The sequence below is a fragment of the Oncorhynchus kisutch genome, unplaced genomic scaffold (assembly GCF_002021735.2).
Source record: "Oncorhynchus kisutch isolate 150728-3 unplaced genomic scaffold, Okis_V2 Okis02a-Okis13b_hom, whole genome shotgun sequence".
Lineage (NCBI taxonomy): Eukaryota > Metazoa > Chordata > Actinopteri > Salmoniformes > Salmonidae > Oncorhynchus > Oncorhynchus kisutch.
This window is the reverse complement of record NW_022261979.1, coordinates 434,882-447,901: the sequence shown is the minus strand read 5'-3', so window position 1 is coordinate 447,901 and position 13,020 is coordinate 434,882. Positions and strand designations below refer to the sequence as shown.

The 13,020-nt window shown below is 45.7% G+C and overlaps 1 protein-coding gene across 5 annotated transcripts in view; it reads left to right on the top strand.

Moving 5' to 3' along the window:
• LOC109886213 (sodium bicarbonate cotransporter 3) overlaps nucleotides 1-13,020 on the top strand; it is a 72,554-nt gene that overhangs the window by 24,551 nt on the left and 34,983 nt on the right. For 4 of the 5 annotated variants that reach the window (XM_031812129.1, XM_031812133.1, XM_031812132.1 and 1 more), the window contains exons 3-7: nucleotides 5,319-5,465; nucleotides 5,656-5,794; nucleotides 5,880-6,040; nucleotides 6,161-6,349; nucleotides 10,370-10,479. In XM_031812129.1, the coding sequence (XP_031667989.1) occupies nucleotides 5,319-5,465; nucleotides 5,656-5,794; nucleotides 5,880-6,040; nucleotides 6,161-6,349; nucleotides 10,370-10,479 (746 nt within the window). Of the gene's footprint in view, nucleotides 1-5,318; nucleotides 5,466-5,655; nucleotides 5,795-5,879; nucleotides 6,041-6,141; nucleotides 6,350-10,369; nucleotides 10,480-13,020 lie in introns of those variants that run through there. The other variant, XM_031812134.1, reaches the window with a different exon arrangement.

Below are 13,020 nucleotides of genomic sequence, written 5' to 3'. Positions count from 1 at the left end.
TTTAAATGCAACATAATGAAATAAACCTAACTATGCAAGACCGTCTGAGATTGTTCAAAGATCATAGCGAACAGCTGCATGTAGCCACATGTGCACATTTGTTCATGTTCTTTGCTAATTAGTGCATTATTAGCCCAGTTATAGCAATTTCTGGTCAGCAATGGGTAGTGATAAGTGATTGCTTCCTACAAGAGCACAAAACATATACACTTCTAGCCAACTTTGAAAAGCTTGTCAGGTAAAGAGCTTTTTTTATATCTTAAAGGGCCAGTGATGTATTTTGAGAAGGGCTTGAATAAGCAACGTAGTCAATAGGGAGATGGTAGCATACACTTTTTGTCTGACTCTCTGTGATAATGGTATGCAAATAGTGATTTTTGATTTGTAAAGTGGTTTCCTCATCAAAAAGCACAATAAAACACGTCTGAAGGACAAGTTGCTAAACAGGTTATTTTCCAGCGCTGCACAAGTCTCATGGAATGTAGGCTGACATGGAACACCACACAGTGGCTGCTACTGTAGGCTGACATGGAACACCACACAGTGGCTGCTACTGTAGGCTGTATTGTAGAACACCACACAGTGGCTGCTACTGTAGGCTGACATGGAACACCACACAGTGGCTGCTACTGTAGGCTGTATTGTAGAACACCACACAGTGGCTGCTACTGTAGGCTGACATAGAACACCACACAGTGGCTGCTACTGTAGGCTGACATGGAACACCACACAGTGGCTGCTACTGTAGGCTGACATGGAACACCACACAGTGGCTGCTACTGTAGGCTGACATGGAACACCACACAGTGGCTGCTACTGTAGGCTGTATTGTAGAACACCACACAGTGGCTGCTACTGTAGGCTGACATGGAACACCACACAGTGGCTGCTACTGTAGGCTGTATTGTAGAACACCACACAGTGGCTGCTACTGTAGGCTGACATAGAACACCACACAGTGGCTGCTACTGTAGGCTGACATGGAACACCACACAGTGGCTGCTACTGTAGGCTGACATAGAACACCACACAGTGGCTGCTACTGTAGGCTGTATTGTAGAACACCACACAGTGGCTGCTACTGTAGGCTGACATAGAACACCACACAGTGGCTGCTACTGTAGGCTGACATGGAACACCACACAGTGGCTGCTACTGTAGGCTGTATTGTAGAACACCACACAGTGGCTGCTACTGTAGGCTGTATTGTAGAACACCACACTGGCTGCTACTGTAGGCTGTATTGTAGAACACCACACAGTGGCTGCTACTGTAGGCTGACAGAACACCACACTGTGGCTGCTACTGTAGGCTGACATAGAACACCACACAGTGGCTGCTACTGTAGGCTGACATGGAACACCACACAGTGGCTGCTACTGTAGGCTGACATAGAACACCACACAGTGGCTGCTACTGTAGGCTGACATAGAACACCACACAGTGGCTGCTACTGTAGGCTGACATAGAACACCACACAGTGGCTGCTACTGTAGGCTGTATTGTAGAACACCACACAGTGGCTGCTACTGTAGGCTGACATAGAACACCACACAGTGGCTGCTACTGTAGGCTGACATAGAACACCACACAGTGGCTGCTACTGTAGGCTGACATGGAACACCACACAGTGGCTGCTACTGTAGGCTGTATTGTAGAACACCACACAGTGGCTGCTACTGTAGGCTGACATGGAACACCACACAGTGGCTGCTACTGTAGGCTGACATAGAACACCACACAGTGGCTGCTACTGTAGGCTGTATTGTAGAACACCACACAGTGGCTGCTACTGTAGGCTGACATAGAACACCACACAGTGGCTGCTACTGTAGGCTGACATGGAACACCACACAGTGGCTGCTACTGTAGGCTGTATTGTATAACACCACACTGGCTGCTACTGTAGGCTGTATTGTAGAACACCACACAGTGGCTGCTACTGTAGGCTGACATAGAACACCACACTGTGGCTGCTACTGTAGGCTGACATAGAACACCACACAGTGGCTGCTACTGTAGGCTGTATTGTAGAACACCACACAGTGGCTGCTACTGTAGGCTGACATAGAACACCACACAGTGGCTGCTACTGTAGGCTGACATAGAACACCACATTGTGGCTGCTACTGTAGGCTGTATTGTAGAACGCACATAGCTGCTACTGTAGGCTGTATTGTAGAACACCACACAGTGGCTATATCATAGACACCACACAGTGGCTGCTACTGTAGGCTGGAACAACTATTTCAAAAGCTATTTCTATGTTAAAATGTTATGGGATGCATTTTCCCCATAATTATAGGGCACTGTGACGATGGTCCTATGTACTCTGTCACTTAAATCTAAAACCTTTGATAAAGGACCAGACCTGGTTTATGAGAAGGACATTTATTTATTGATGATAATGTTGGGCAGCGATGTTCTTTTTGTTGGTCGATCATCTGTGAATGAGAAGTAACAAGAGTTTTTAGTTTGGCGCACCGGGAATTGGTTTTTGTTTTCTCCAGATTTTTAATATTTTTTTAATATAGGTTCTTTCTGGTCATACATTTTGGTGATACCAAGTTGTAGATACGATGTGATATTGTTTACTAATTAAAATGTGAAGGTAGATGGTCAGAAATGTGTATGATTACCTTGTATGTCCTCGTTTTGAAGAGGGTTCTGTTCATAGTTAATGAATGGTACGGGTGGCGCAGTAGGAGCTTAAACCCGGGGGACGTACGTTTTTATATCCCAGATAGTATTTATGCTGTGAGGCGGTGTTTCCCAGCCCAGGTCCTCCAGGACCCCCAACAATAAACGTTGTTGTAACCCTAGACATTCAGCTCATTGAGGGCTTGATGATTAGTTGAATCAGGTGTGTTTGTCCGGGGTTAAAAAAAGTGTAATGTTCTGGGTACTGGAGGACCGGGGTTGGTCAACACTGCTCTAAAGCATGGGTTTATCATAGTTACTGAGGTGTGCTGGTAGAACTACATATGTTTATTATCTGAACGTGTATGTATGGTACTGTATTTAATGTGCTCTGAATGTCAATTAACCAGATACGTGTAAAGGTTTCCGTTTAGTTGCATCATGGGTATTGTGATACAGGCTGTATCACAACTGGCCGTGATTGGGAGTCCCATAGGGTGGTGCACAATTGTCCCAGCATCGTCCGGGTTTGGCCAGGGTAGTGTTCTTAACTGACTTGCCTAGTTAAATAAAGGTTCCACATAAGAAGCCTGTCCTCTCATTGTTTGTGGGACAGGACAGGGGACAGGTCAGCATGCTGCTGGGTTTTGTTTGAAGAGCTCTATTTGATCCAGTTTATTATTTTCTAAATACTTGTACATTTCGTCGGCTGTTATTATCTTCACTTGCAAATAGAAAGTGTCACTCTGGGCAAGAAATAATGTTCTGCCTTGTTGCCTCCTCACTGTAAAATCCTACCGCCGGTCTCACAGCCACTCTGGTAGGACTACATTATGATCGAATGGCCACGGTAGCCTACTTGGCCACGGTTAAAACTAACTTAAAGCGGGTACAGCCTCCGTGTTCACAGTAAACTCAAAACGTTCACGTTTGTGCTCAGCATAACTGAAATTTGCTCAGTGGCGGAAATAATTTGAAGCAGGGAACATTGATCATGAGCCTGCCTACGAGCCTAGTCTAACAAGTCAGATGATGGTTTCTGAAATGTGAAAGACCGGAAATAGTGAGTTTTGGTCTCTAACTACTGGTTGTATATAGTGGGAGGTAACGTCAAACTGTATTGGTCACGTGCTACGTAGACCAGGTTTAGACTAACAGTGAAATGTTTAATTACAGGCCCTTCCTAACCGCACACAGAGAAAATAATAATAGAAAAGTAAAATACGTAATAATAAATCCACAATGAGTTGAATATAAACAAGTTATCGTTAGAGGCACCAGTTGTGAGTAGATATGCACGGGTACGGGGTAGGCCTAAATAGTAATGGATGTGTACTGTGTCTCAGTGGAGACTTTGGCAGCCTGCAGGAGACCTGACCCCAGCCAGCGGCAGTGTTATGGAGACAATTGTTTATCTACTGGCTGTGTGTGTGTGTGGCCCAGGGACTCCTCCTACTGCGCAGAACATTACAGCTGACAACCCAGAGGTGCTAATGGAAACCACAGAGGAAAACCTCTGAATGTTATTTATTCATAGGAACGCCCAGAGATACAATAAAGATGTTAGCTGGAAGCCTGGAACAATAACGTCTCTGATGTCTCTGTCATCCATGTTAATGGAACTAACTAAGTACTTTTAGACAGGAAACCCTGCAGGGGTATCAGCTGAGTATCACAGACCTTTTTTAGCTGATCCAGAGAGGAACTTGGGGGGGGGGGGGGGGGTAGGTACGTAATGTTTCTCTATGCTAGGCTCACAGCTCACCTTTAAGCGTGGCACCCACAGCATGGGACACTTCATCTAGGGAGGTCACTACTGAAGTATTCAGAGATGTATTACTACTAAAAACTCCCACTGGCTCATAATAGGGAAAGCATTGGAAGACACAGGCCCCCACTCACAAATACTATGTTTTTAGTGTGATTTAAAAAAATAAAAAATAAAAATTTTTTTTTTTTTTTAAATATATATTTTTCCCCTCATTGAGCTTAGTGGGCTATGACATATTACATGGGTGTGATGAAGACCCACCATGCTGTAGTCCTCACCTCCCTCCTGGTCCATTTATCTGCTCTGTCCAGACTGATGTCAGTAGTATGCCATCCAGAACGGTTTAACGGTCCCAGTGTGTTTATAAGCACAAAGAGCAGGCTACATGTCCTTCTCCTTTTTGAGCCTTCTCTCCTTTCCCCATGTCCTGACAACGAGCAGTGAGTAGAGAGCAGCGGGTCTTGGGCAGTGACGTCCTTTCTATCCATTCTTAGCTGCTGTCAGAACGGCACGGAACTCGTCCATTCATTTAACGCTTCTGGTATGGCCACTTGACACGTCAGAAATTGAGAGGAGGATAAGAAGGAAGGGTTACCATTGTGTGTGACGTACGTAAACAACAGACAGGAAGACGTGTGTAGGGGGGGGCACAGTCTGTGATGGTAACTCCAGGGTGGCTGCAGTGTATGAAAACAACAACTGCATTTTTCTCATGCCATTTTGGGCCTGTAAAGAAAGTGGATCTAAAGATTGTAAAATGATGAAATCAGACCATATGTATTACCAAGAACCGTATTGACAATTCAGATTTTTAAATGCACAGTGTATATATCCAGCCCAACTGCAGATAAGACTATTATACATGGTAGACCGTGATTGACCATGCCTCTCTCTACCCTGTTCCCAGGTCACAGAGCGGTCTATGTGGGTGTCCATGTTCCTCTGGGCAGAGAGACCAAACGGAGGCACCACCGCAGCCACCGCGGCCACAGACACCACCGCAAGAGGAGAGACCGCTCGGACCATGAAGATGGACGAGAGTCTCCTTCCTATGGTAGCTAAGACCAGTTCACTCTCCCTCCTCAACATCTGCTTCATTCACTGTCCTCAGATCAGCTCTATTGCCATATATCCGTTCTCCAGCCCTGTTTCCTATACCAAACCTTTTACTGTCCTTTTTCCACTAATATTCCCCTTGGTTGTACTACATTACCCATCTTCCACCGGTACCCCCTGTGTTTCAGACACCCCGTCCCAGCGTGTCCAGTTCATCCTGGGGACAGAGGATGATGATGAAGAGCACATGCCCCACGACCTGTTCACTGAGCTGGACGAGCTGTTCTTCCGGGACGGACACGTCTACGAGTGGAGGGAGACAGCCAGGCATGACGCACACCCTTCCTCACTACTCCTAGTGGATGTTTCCTTATCCAACCACATCAACAGCTCCTTTCATCTGTGTGTGTAGGTGGTTAAAGTTTGAGGAAGACGTGGAGGATGGAGGGGAGCGTTGGAGTAAGCCCTACGTAGCCACGCTGTCTCTCCACAGCCTCTTCGAGCTCCGCAGCTGCATCCTCAACGGCACTGTCATGTTGGACATGAGAGCCAACACCATTGAGGAGATCGCAGGTGAGTGTGTATACATGTCTCTGCAGACATTGTACTGTGTGTGTGAGTCTGAAAGTTGAATGTGTTGGATAAAGCATGTAACTGTTGAATAAAGCCTGCAGTCTACCCTGTACCCCATAGACATGGTGATAGACAGCATGGTGGCGTCAGCTCAGCTGGAGGAGGAGTTGAGGCAGAAGGTGAGGGAGGCCATGTTGAAGAGACACCACCACCAGAACGAGAAGAAGCTCAGCAACCGCATCCCTCTGGTGCGCTCCTTCGCTGACATCGGCAAGAAACAATCTGACCCACACCTGCTTGAGAGAAACGGTGAGGGCCCTCGCTGCACCTCTCCTTTTTCCTCTTCTGCTCTTCATCCCCTCATTTCAATGGTTTATTTACACCCTTTTTTGTTGTGTTTTGACAGATTGAATGTATGTACTAGGCACATGTTGTTTTATGAAGTGGGTTGGGTCTTTCAAAGAGGTGTCAATTACCTGAGGTAACTGAGTCGCAATATCTGATTGGTGCATGAGCCTTTTACTGGCATGTGATTTTCCCATCATGACTGTTCTTGAACACTGCAGTGATAAGTCTGAGTTTGTTTTGTGTGCTGGATTGTGTTTTCTCCTGGAAAGATGTTTTTGTGATAAGGATAATTTTGTTGAAATGTTGTGATAGGCTAATAGTTAATAACTTAAAACCAAAGTAAATCTGTGCACATGCCATCATGTAGCAATTAAATCACAGTTGAAGATTATTGGTCAGCTTCCCCTTGCTTGTGATTGGTCCGTTTGAGTGACCTATAGTATATCCTTATTAAAGTGTGATGTAACCGCGGCATTTATTGTGTTTTTGTAACATTGTTGCAAAAGCTTGCTAAACAGTGTTTTTGTGTGTGTTCTGAACATGTTCGCTGCTGTTTGTGGGCAGTTGGCATTATGACAGATGTTAATTGATCTTGACTTAATCTCTCCTGGTTTACTACGGCTCCATGTCCGTTGTGCAAATGTTCCTTGTGACGTTTTGGGATGTACTGAATATGCCCCTGCTCTTTGTCTTTGACTTCCACTAACAAGACACTTCCAAGGCCTGGGCTTCGCAGCATGAAGAGCATTGTTCCCAACACACATTTAGTATTCTTACCCTTCCTGATGTATTTTTCCTCTCCCTCTTTCCTTTTTCCATCCTGTCTTCTCTGCTTTCCCAACTACCCTTGTCCCCTCCCATAGGAAGTCTATCCACCTCCCGCCCCTCCCTCCTCAAGGGAGTCCAGGGGGTCTCAGTTCCTCAGTCGCTTCCTGCTCAACGCCAGCACCCCCTCCTCCCCCTTAGCACCCCCCAGAACACCCCTCCCTTAGCCAGATGCAGATCCCCACCCCTCCTTGCCTGTCCCCCACCCCTCCTCTGACTGACCCAGACCCACCCCACCCTGCCTGTCCCCCACCCCTACTCTGATTGACCGGTGAGGGTAGGAGCTGGAGTATCCCCAGTGTGGAGGTCCATGCTTCAGATGGGGAGGAACTGAAGCTCCGGTCCGGTCTAGTCAAGGACCACAAGGAGGAGTCTGGGGTGCAGACCCTGCCCGTCTGGTGCAGCTCCTCCCCCCACCTCCAGCAGGTTAAATATCCTGCAAATAGCATGAAACCCTCCCTCCACACCTTCTTCACCTTACATAATCTGACCTCTCTCGTTCCTTAACATTGTATGTGTCTGTCTGTGTGCGTGATGACTTGTGAAGCACTTAAAGAGTACATTTCATCAAAAATAAACCAGATGTTTTAGACTTAGTGAAACACGTCAATTCTGGTCTTCATTTCTACAGTTGGTTGCGAAAGGGCTATATTTTGATTTACTAGTAATCTCATTCCCCCCAGCGGTTACATCACACCTTGAGAAGGTTCCTCTACATCATCTCAAGCGAGCAGTTCGGTATGAAATGCACTCCCTTCTGGATGTGCTTGGTGGTACCACCTCTTGGCTTACTATAAAAACTGGTGACCGCACGCCTTATTTGGCAATGGTCTTGGTAAGTGGAGTGTGCCAATATATATTTTGCATGACGCTTCCTTGACTACTGGCATTACACAAAATTCTGAAGGCAGGAAGGCACATGACCAAATTCAACGTTTTTGCTTACCGTTTCATGCATCTTTTACGAAGAAAAAAAACATGGAGGCTATGAGGATTAGACATTTATTTGTAGCTACATCCATCTTTACAAGAAATAGATGACAATGGCTCATAGTTCAATGGTTTTGAGTTCTAATCCCACATGGGGCAGAGATGTGTACAGTTGAAGTTGGAAGTTTACATACACTTAGGTTGGAGTCATTAAAACTAGTTTTTCAACCAGTCCACACATTTCTTAACAAACTATAGTTTTGGAAAGTCTGTTAGGACATCTAGTTTTTGCATGACACGAGTCATTTTTCCAACAATTGTTTAAACGCAGATTATTTCACTTATAATTCACTGTACCACAATTCCAGTGGGTCAGAAGTTTACATGCACTAAGTTGACTGTGTCTTTAAACAGATTGGGAAATTCCAGAAAATTATGTCATGGCTTTAGAGGCATCTGATGGGCTAATTGACATAATTTGAGTCAATTGGAGGTGTACCTGTGGATGTATTTCAAGGCCTACCTTCAAACTCAGTGCCTCTTTGCTTGACATCATGGGAAAATCTAAAGAAATCAGCCAAGAAGACCTCCACAAGTCTGGTTCATCCTTGGGGGCAATTTCTAAATGCCTGAAGGTACCACGTTAATCTGTACAAACAATAGTATGCAAGTATAAACACCATGGGACCACACAGCCATCATACTGCTCGGGAAGGAAGGGAAGTTCTGTCTCCTAGAGATGAACATACTTTGGTGCTAAAAGTGCAAATCAATCCCAGAACAACAGCAAAGGACCTTGTCAAGATGCTGGAGGAAATAGGTACAAAAGTATCTATATCCACATAACCTGAGAGGCCGATCAGCAAGGAAGGAGGAAGAAGCCACTGCTCCAAAACCGCCATAGAAAAACCAGACTACGGTTTGCAACAGCACATAGGGACAAAGATGGAACTTTTTGGAGAAATGTCCTCTGGTCTGATGAAACAAAAATAGACTGTTAATGACCATTTATGTTTGGAGGAAAAAGGGGGAGGCTTGCAAGCCGACGAACACCATCCCAACAGTGAAGCACAGGGGTGGCAGCATCATGTTGTGGGGGTGCTTTGCTGCAGGAGGGACTGGTGCACTTCACAAAATAGATAGTTAGTCCACATTTCATTTTTTTGCACCACATTGGGGATTTTAATTTACACTGGCAGTAGATGTCAGGAACTCATCACCTTTCCGCTGAGAGTTAACTGTCCAGAGCCATATTTGCTTGAGATGCACATCATTTTATTATCAGCACGTGCCAGTGGACTTCTGAGAATGCTTTAGTGTTGGGATCAGGTACTACTATGTTTACCCACCCACAAAAATGTATATTTATGAGCAATTTCCCTGCTACCCACAACTTCTCACCTGAAAATGTGAGCAGTTTGGGCAAAGGCTGGAGTTGAGAGTTACCCTTATACGAAGTTTGGTAACTTTTTACATGAAGTTGGCCCTATGTTATCGTAATCGGGCACTATTACCCCCGTTACCACTGTCTAATAAATTATATCAGGGTTTAATGTGAGGCGTGCTCAGGTTTCACCCCCATATGCACACAGACGCTGCACAGTATTACACAGAGTGAGTTCCATAGCAAGTCCTAGTTTCAATTGGCAAGGTTCATAGACCGTGAGATGATAGGTCAAAATACGTTTTTACAGCAAGAGGCTGAGGCCATGACGTGTGTGTAAATACCAACACCTGAGTGTGTTCTGTTTTTCCCAGCTTTAAATGTGCTGTCTTATTGGACCATGTGGTGTATCTTGGCTGACTGGTTCAGTAAGAAGCAGGGGATTGACAGGCAGGGCCCCATTGGTGCACATTCCACCACTAATCTCCCTCTGAAACCTTTCTGTCCAACTCCAGCCTCCGTAGGGTCGGTCCTGTAAACAGAGGATGTCTATTGGTGTCTATTGACCCCCCCCCCCCCACTGTTTAGTTATTTCTACCATCTCTGATTACTTTGTTGTGATACGTGGAGTTTCTCACCCAGCATGTACAGAGCAGCTGCATGTCTGAACAAACTCACGGAGTCACACATGCATAGCTCCCCCGCTCTCCTTCTCAGACACATATAATTGTGTACGTCTACAAATTGTACCAATTCCCCATTCATATCGGCCATAAACACAGTTCATTTTTTACTGTTCAATTGACCACTGGTTTCTTCTACCCCTTCCACCCCTTGGGCAGGCCTCCTGGCATCCCCCCAGTCAGCTCCTGGGAACCTGGAGAACAGTAAACCGAGTGAGAGCCGCATCAACGGAGGAAGCAGAGAGAACAGCACTGTGGACTTCAGCAAGGTAACGTCTCCTCCCACTGCTGAGCAGTGTGTAGACCCACGGTCACGAGGACAGACAAGTAGAGCTCTGCTACCCGACCCGGGCCCGACATTATACATTGGGTCAGGGCCGACGTAAATCAATATCTAGGGAACAGGCAGGGCTCGTGTATCACTAAATTGATCACAAACATTTTGAAGCTGAGCCATTTGCTCATGCTCTGCTGCACAATAGTCATATCTGACAACGATCATAATATGGTGTCAGAAGTGCTTCAACCTCGTCAAATATAAGACAGGAGATCATTTCACAGAAAATAATGTTCCTTGAGTTTTGTTAGAGTGACAAAGTAATTAACTGCTCTGTCATGTCTCGTCATTGAGCAGAGCAGCCCTAGCAGAGCCGTTGCTATGGATACTTGCTCAGAGCCGCCATGAGTAGAGTGCATGCAGAGCGAGCGAACTGACAGAACAGCTAATGGATTTACTAATGGAGGAAGTTATTTTTGGTTTCGGTCAGGGACGGGGCTTTAATTTGGTTGAAGCAATCGGGCCTGGGTAGGACTTGAATGTCACAGCATAGGTAGGGCTCGGGTTTAAATGCCCATGCAGGGCTCTACAGAGAACTCAATATGGCAGCCGCTGGCTTCAAAGCCTCTGATTGGCCAATACATAGCATCAGAAATCCAGGGTTTATACAGTGCATTCAATAAGATTTCAGATCCCTTGAATTTTTCCACATTTTGTTACGTTACCTTATTCTACAATTTATTTTTTTATCCCTCAATCTACACACAATACCCCATAATGACAAAGCAAAAACAGGTTTTTAGAAATAAAATAATAACTGAAATCACATTTTACTTAAGTATTCAGACCCTTTACTCTGTACTTTGTTAAAGCACTTTTGGCATTGATTATAGCCTCAAGTCTTCTTGGGTATGACACTGCATATCCTCTCAAGCTCTATTTTGAGGTCTCCAGAGATGTTCGATCGGGTTCAAATCAGGGCTCTGGGTGGGCCACTCAAGGACATTCAGAGACTTGTCCCGAAGCCACTCCTGCATTGTCTTGGCTGTGTGCTTAGGGTCGTTGTCCTGTTGGAACCGTCACCCCAGTTCAAGGTCCAGAGCGCTTTGGAGCAGGTTTTCATCAAAGATCTCTTTCCTTCGATCCCGACAAGTCACCCAGTCCCTGCTGCTGAAAAACATCCCACAGCATGATGCTGCCACTCATGCTTCACCGTAGGGGATGGTTCCAGGTTTCCTCCAGACGTGACACTTGGCATTCAGGCCAAAGAGTTCAATCTTGGTTTCATCAGACCAGAGAATCTAGTTTCTCATGGTGAGTCCTTTAGTTGTCTTTTGGCAAACTCCAAGCAGACTGTGATGCCTTTCACTGAGGAGTGGCTTCTGTCTGGCCACTCTACAATAAAGGCCTGATTGGTGGATTGCTGCAGACATGGGAGAACCTTCCAGAAGGACAACCATCTCCACAGAGGAACTCTGGAGCTCTGTCAGGGTGACCATCGGGTTCTTGGTCACCTCCTTGACCAAGGCCCCCCCCCCCCCCCCCCCCCCCACCGATTGCTCAGTTTTGGCCGGACAGCCAGCTCTAGGAAGAGTCTTGGTTCCATTTAAGAATGATGGAGGCCACTGTGTTCTTGGACCTTCAATGCTGCAGAAATTATTTGGTAAACTTCCCAAGATCTGTGTCTCAACACAATCTTGTCTCGGAGCTCTATAGACAATTTCTTCCACCTCATGGCTTGGTTTTTGCTCTGACATGCACTGCCAACTGTGAGACCTTCTATAGACCGGTGTCTGCCTTTCCAAGTCATGTCCAATCGATTTGAATTTACCACAGGTGGACTCAGAGTTGTAGAAACATTTCAAAGATTAATTTCTAAAAACACGTTTTCGCTTGGTCATTATGGGGTATCGTGTGTAGATTGAGGTAAATAATGAATTGAACGTGACAAGTGGAAAAAGTCAAAGGGTCAGATATACAATGCATTCGGAAAGTATTCCATCTATCTCATTTGAAGTAACACATGCTGGATACTGAACAAAGTGACTGGTTTCCGCTCCTTGGGGGACTGATGGGTATGAGAACAGTGTATTAAGAGGATGATGTTATAATAAGAGGTGACATCATGGATCCAGATTGGACCCTAGCTGAGTGAGCTGAGCTTATGGTGTGATCTGAATTAAGTTGTGCCCCTGTTTGTCCTGCTCTCAGCATGCTTGCCACTGTAGTTGTGGTTCCTGGGGCGGGGGTGCCAGAAGGCCTGCAGTAAGTCCTCTCTCCTGTCAATCACTGGCCCTGGCCAATCAGTGCTGTTGTGTTGATCCATGAGACTGTGTTCCGTGACGTGACTGTACATAACATGTTACCTGCCAGTGCCGTGTGTGTGACCGTAGTGTTGTGACTGTGTTGATCTGTCTGTAGTGGTCGACCGTGGTTCAGAGAATCTGATGTTTTCATTATCTTTTTTTGTGCAGCAGTACGGCTGTCAGCAGCACAGCAACCGCACATATTCTATGTGATTTATTATTTATTA